Genomic DNA, 6,646 nt, shown 5'->3' with positions numbered 1-6,646 from the left:
GTAATGGGGAAAACTGAATCTTTCCCAGTAAGATCTGGAGGAAGCAAAGGTTGCCCACTGTCACCATTATTATTTAATATTGTATTAGGAAACACTCAGCCTCGCAATATCGAGAAAGAGATTAAAGGAATCAGAATAAGTAGTGAGGAAACCAAACTACCACTTCTTTGTAGATGATATGATGGTATACCAGAGAACCCTAGAGATTCTACAAAAGCTATTAGAAATAATCTACACCTTAGGAAAGTTGCAGGTTATAAAATAAATCACCATAAATCCTCAGTACGTTTATACATCAACAACAAAAATCCAACAGCAAGAGATACAAAGAGAATTCCATTCAGAATAACTGTCGACAAGCATAAAATATTTGGGGAATCTATCTACCAAAGGAAAGTCAGAATCATATGAGCTAAATTACAAAAAACTTTCCACACAAATAAGGTCAGACTTAAACACCAAAAATATCAAGGCTCCTGGGCTCTAACTTCGTGAAAGAAAAATGAGAATTCTTGTGCTTTGATAGCACTGACAAAAATTATTTTAATAATTCATCCATGATGGTCAAAATGAAATCCAGCCTCTGTATCCAAGATATTCTTTCTTCTGAATTTTCTGAACTGCATGGTCATTGACTTCTTCCCTCTTTTAATGAAATTAGGTGAGGGTTTCTACAAAATCTAGAAAGTAGAAATTTCTCCCCAAAACTCTTCTTGTATCCAAGAATCCAAGATCATTGTCATGGATAATGGTATTAGGATTTAAAATGTTGGGGGTTCCAGACTAGTCTCAAGGAGGTATCTCAAAGGAATTTATAGACTTGGATGCATTTCCAAATCAATAGGCAAAGTATATTATGATTGCAATGCTAATTAAAGCAGGATGAATTCCAAAAGAATTTAGCAAAGAACTGAGGAAGAAGAAAAGTAAATTTATAAGGAAACTTAGAGAGTCCAGATATTTCATGCCACTGATATACTCAATTTATGGCTTAGAAGTGGAGTTGAGGAATGGTCTGTTTAGACTTTTGTGTGTGCTAGGTGTAGATCCTAGTTCTCTGGATGAGTTCATGTAAATCAACTGAGCCATGTTTTGCCTGAAACAGCACCAGGTTAAGTGGGCAGACACCCAATTTTGTTCTTCACCTACATTAATTTTAAGTACCTTATTATTGTTCATTAATTTCAGGAAACCCCATTGTAACTGACCAACAGGCTGTTATCTGACAGGCAGCAAAATTTGTGGGCTCAGCACTCTGGCTGCTACAGAGAGAAGAAATACACCATTTCAAGGCCAGTTGTGAATAGTGGGTTATTGCTACATCCTTCCTAAGGGCTGCTGATAACATCAGTGGAGCCTGCAACACTGTATTCTGCATTATATGAACCGTTGTTTGCGGATGTTAAAGTACTTCATTTCACAAAATGCAGGAGAAAATTCCACTTAGGGGTTGCAGCACCACAAAACCTTCCATCAAATACATGAGTTCTCCTAAGGAATCCTAATCCAGGAGATCTTGGAGGCCAAGTTGAATGCAGATAGGAGACATTTGTGTAGCTAGTAAATAGAATTAACTAGTGCTTAATGAAAACAAATGGGAACAGATCCTGTTTATGTTAGATTGCCTGTCCTTTAATTTTACAATCACAGGAAGAGAGTGAATAGAAATAGATGACATCTAAAAAAATATAGTTTCACTGATAATAGGTGATTCTAGATTATAGTGACTTTTCATTGCAATGCTCCACTATAGTTGAGCACATAATCTGTGCCAATATGAAATGAAGCTAGAATGTATAGTGATCAGAACAAGAATTATGAAATAAAGGGGGTACCACAATCAGGAAATTTGTCACACCACACAAATTTCCACCTCTTAGTAGAAAAAGAGAATTTTAAATATTACTCTCCAATATCCAGTGCCTTTGCATAAATAAACCCATCTCTACTTCTGTCTTCAAAACCAAAGATGAAGACCTATATATATATCGTAACTGTCACACAGTATCAAAACAGATAGCATCGGCATAACTGCATCAGATAAAGAATATAGTGGAGGTCCTAAGTAAGAGGAAAAGGAGGAAAGCATTAAAAACCAGCGACAAACATTAGAGAACAGTCTGGAATGAAGAGAAAAGCTCCTTAAAGTTCTAATTTGTAATTGGGATTTTTTGTAGGTAAGTCTTCCTATATGTTTTTTGAAAGGTCTCACAGAGAAAATGACTAGAGAACATACAGGAAGTACATAAAAGAGCAACTGATAAGCTAAGGGAATAGAATTGCTGTTTAGTTTTGTCCAATGGTTCAAGACCAATGGGGCTTTCTTATAGAAAAAAAAAAAAACTGGAATATTTTGCCATTACCTTTCCCAGTGGATCCTTTTGTCAATGAAACAGAGGTTTCAGAGTCATACAACAATATTTCTGAATTTGTGCTAGAATTCATATCCTCCTGACTGCAGGTTTACCTTATAGAGGCACCAACAGCTCTAAGGTAAGAGAGAAACATACAGAAAAAAATTACTTCATAATCCATGTAATATGGCAACAAGAAATGAACCTCCCACCCCACCCCCAAAAAATAGGGTAAGGGTGAAAGTTTGCAGCTGTTAAGTGGAAATGAAGTAGCCTCAGGGTTTTCCAATGAACAATAATTTTCTTCACTCCCAATATAAGTTGGAGTAATGGTGGCAAGTAAACCATGTGAGTGTCTGTAGAGGCCTTGTAACCTAATTGGGGATGAAGAAATGCCTTCTAAGCAGAAGCTTACTTAGAATGAATGGGCTGTAGGCAAATGGACTTTAGATATGCTTATCTGGAAGAGGTGCAAGTGGGGAACAGATGTGTTTCCTCCTTGGCTCTGGGAAATTGAGCTTCCTACTTGCACAATTATTGTCCCTGCACATCACTTTGTGCAACACGCTGCATGACTGCTCCCCTCCTTCCTAAGTCCTATTAATATTTTTCCCTCAAATAAGTTTCTTCCTTCCCAAACACGACCAATCTAATTCCCAAAGTAATTGATGATCTAAGCTTCTATAGAAAGATTCCTTCTCCCTAAACATTAGAACCTGAATAAAATGGTCCTGGGCTTCACTATCACCCTTCTTATGAGAAATTTTCACCAGATACAATAATGGTTCTGCTTCCTCTTATGGACCTAGAGAACTGATTTCATCTGAGTGTGCTTATTATTCTGAAACTGTAAGAAGTGTCTCAGTGAAGTATTAAAAAAAAAGCCCTGTAGTCAGAAAAAGTAGAATGAGAATCATTCTCTGGGGATCAATATCCTTAGTATTATACAGGGAAGAAATGAACATGGATATATGATAGTGCATAGTAGGCTCAGTCAAGTAGAAGGTACTTTCAGGTAGAGATTCCTAATGGGTTCTTAATAGGATTCCTAAATGTAGCTCATTTAGCTATATGTCCCTAAATATAAATATAAATTTATCCTATTATCTTAATGGGATATGAAGTGACTTGTTTTTGGAGCTGGTAAGCCCAATGCTTTTCATCAATAGATGGTTCTACAGGTAAAAATTCAAACTCAATATTAGTTGTTACTCCAAATTCTACTTCTGATTTCTCCTTCCATTACCTGTCATCTTACCTCCATTTTCAACATTTCCTTGGTTATAATAGATAAACCTTGAACAAAATAGGATGTCTGTGCTATTCTTTTCTGAAATCTGACATATGAAATCTGACAGATAAAGCCTGTTCAAGGAGAAGCCAAAAGGTTCTAGAGCAATGAAAAGAGTTACCTGGTTGTATAGAAGCTTAGTGTTATAATAGAGCAAAGAGCCCAGAAGGGTGAAAAGGTAAGAAGAAAAAAATGGGACCTTTAGAAGAGGTACATCAAGGCACAGAACTTCCCATGGAACCAGTTATGTTTAAAGAGTATTCACTATGTAAATATATAATACTAAGAAACTTTTCCCCAGTAAAAACACTTTATAAAAATTGAAAATTGGTAATAACATTAAAAATGCTATAAAGCATTAAACAAAAGAAATTCAATTTAAAATCATTTATTAAAACTCTGAGATTTTTCCTGAAACACCATGTATATCTGCAAAGGACAAAAACTGAGGAAACTACACAATTAGTAAAGTATCTGAAAAACCAGCAACTAATACACAATTGATAGCAGCATGAAATGATTTGAAATTCTGTGGGAAAAGTGAAGAAACTATTCATAGTTTTTGAACCATAGATCTCACCACTGAATAAATATCCAAAGGAGATTAAAGAAGAAAGAAGTACCATGCATATTCCAAGAAATGAGGGTACATTCTGTGATAGCAACAAAATGGTTACAAAGGGAATGTTAGTTAGGGAATGGCTGAAAACTTTGTGCTATGTAAATATAAATGATTTGGCATACTATCATAAATGGTCACTATGTTGGTGTTGCTTAACTTTTTTATCTAGGTTACAAAGGGATTTAGTAAAGGAAGTATATCTGAAAACTAGTATAGTAAGAAAACAAAAAAAATCAAATGTTTTAGATAATACAAAATGAAATAACATTTTGTAGGAATGGGGTAGAGGAAAGGAACTGGGTTCAAGGGAAGAAAGAAGCATTTGGAACAAAATTGTTTACAAAAATCTTATGCTCAGTAGCCAAGAGAGTGCTCAAAGTCTTTGTGGATAAAAAACTGTTGGCATCATTTCTTTTATCCATGAAAGAAAAAAGGACCCAAGAAAATCTTCTGAGCATTTATATCCAAATTGAAATGCTGACTTATTTCATGAAATCCATTGTCTTTGTCTCTCTCTTTCTCTCTTGGTCTCTACTCTCCTCTCTCTCACTCTGCCTCTTTTCTCCCTCTCCTCCTCTGGTCCCTCTCCCTGTTTCTCTCTTCCTTTATCTCTCCCCCGTATCTTTCTCTTTATCTCTGTCTCTGTTTCTTTCTGTCTCTGTCTGTGTCTATCAGTCTCTGTGTTTGTCTTTCCCTGTGTCCCTGTCTCTTTTCTCTTTTTCTTTTTTTCACACTCTTTTTATTTTACCTACAGATCCATTTAAAGCCATAGATCAGAAATGAGAAACTATACAGGGATAACATTGTTCATTCTCCGGGGACTGACAGATGATCCACAGTTGAAGATTCTGCTTTTGATCTTTCTGTTTCTGTCCTACGTCCTGAGTGTAACTGGGAACTTGATCATTATCACCCTCACCTTAATGGATCAGCACCTTAAAACCCCAATGTATTTTTTCCTCAGGAACTTTTCTTTCTTAGAATTATCATTCACAACTGCCTGTATTCCCAGATTCCTGTACAACATGTCAACTGGAGACTATACTGTGACCTATAATGGATGTTTCACGCAATTATTTTTTGCAATTCTCTTTGGGGCCTCAGAGTTTTTTCTCTTGGCTGCCATGTCTTATGACCGCTATGTGGCTATCTGCAAACCCCTGCACTATGCAGCCATCATAAACAACAAAGTCTGTAATCAGCTCCTCCTGAGTTGTTGGGTGTCTGGGTTGATGATTATCATTCCAATAGTTAGTTTTGGTCTTCAACTAGAATTCTGTGACTCCAATATCATTGACCATTTTCTCTGTGAAATATCACCATTGCTGGAAATCACATGCTCTGATACACAGTTCATAGAAAGAATGGTTTTAGCTCTTGCTGTGTTCACCCTCATCTTCACGTTAGTGTTAGTGGTTCTATCTTATGCATTTATCATTAGGACTATTCTGAGATTCCCTTCAGCTAAGCAAAGGAAAAAAGCCTTTTCCACTTGTTCCTCCCACATGATTGTTGTCTCCATAACTTATGGAAGCTGCATCTTCATCTATATCAAACCTTCTGAAAGAGAAGGAGTGGCTTTAAATAAAGTAGTATTAGTACTTGCAACCTCAGTTGCACCTGTAATGAACCCTTTTATTTATACCCTGAGGAATGAACAAGTGATTAAAGCTTTTAGAGATGCATTGAAAAAGATTGTATTGATTTCAAAGTTATAAGAGGAAATTGACTTTCAGAAGCAATATTAGTAAAAATAAAACTTGAATACCTTTGAACTCTTTGTTCTGCCTCCTATGACCTAATTTTTATTTTGAACTGATGTCCCTTTACCCACAGCTTCTTTCACAACTCTTTTTCTTTCCTATTTACACATCCTCAATAATGCAGGTGTTTTCCTCCCCACTGCATCCAATATTAAAGATTCCACTTTCAATCACCTCATACTGACAACCAGCTATCTATAAGAAATTTATTATAAAAAATTTTCTAGGTGGCTTTTTAATATTCAATATGCATTTATTACATGCATTTTATGTACTGGGCATTAAGCATAAAAATATAGGAAAATATGAAAAAGAAAGCTAATCTCTTCCCCAAAAGAAATTAAAATCTAGTTAGGAAGTCAAAACACACACACACACACACACACACACAAGCTAAAAAGTGGAGAGAGAAGAAAGGTACTTTGCATGAGGATATGGTGGATAGATTAGTCAGAGAAGTCCCTAAGTGATAAAGTCAGGTGGGAAACGAGGAAATATTTGAATTCAGTTTTCTCTTTAGCTGGAAGTTTGGAGTACAGGGAGAGTATAGTGATGGACTACCAAGGCTTATATGGTTTTTTTTACCGTGATTAAGTCTACCACAACAATAACCTTC

General features: G+C 35.9%; 1 protein-coding gene across 1 annotated transcript; it reads left to right on the top strand.

The window, feature by feature from the left end:
• The first annotated feature begins 205 nt into the window (after positions 1-205).
• Positions 206-5,985, top strand: LOC116419405 (olfactory receptor 6C2-like). The gene is made up of 2 exons (XM_031939253.1): positions 206-216; positions 5,040-5,985. The coding sequence occupies exon 2, from the start codon at positions 5,047-5,049 to the stop codon at positions 5,983-5,985; it is 939 nt and encodes a 312-aa protein (XP_031795113.1). The 5' UTR covers positions 206-216; positions 5,040-5,046.
• Positions 5,986-6,646: the final 661 nt, after the last annotated feature.

Source organism: Sarcophilus harrisii, chromosome 5, assembly GCF_902635505.1.
Source record: "Sarcophilus harrisii chromosome 5, mSarHar1.11, whole genome shotgun sequence".
In the NCBI taxonomy this organism is placed as follows: domain Eukaryota; kingdom Metazoa; phylum Chordata; class Mammalia; order Dasyuromorphia; family Dasyuridae; genus Sarcophilus; species Sarcophilus harrisii.
The sequence above is the reverse complement of the archived record's forward strand: the minus strand, read 5'-3'. Positions and strand labels throughout refer to the sequence as shown.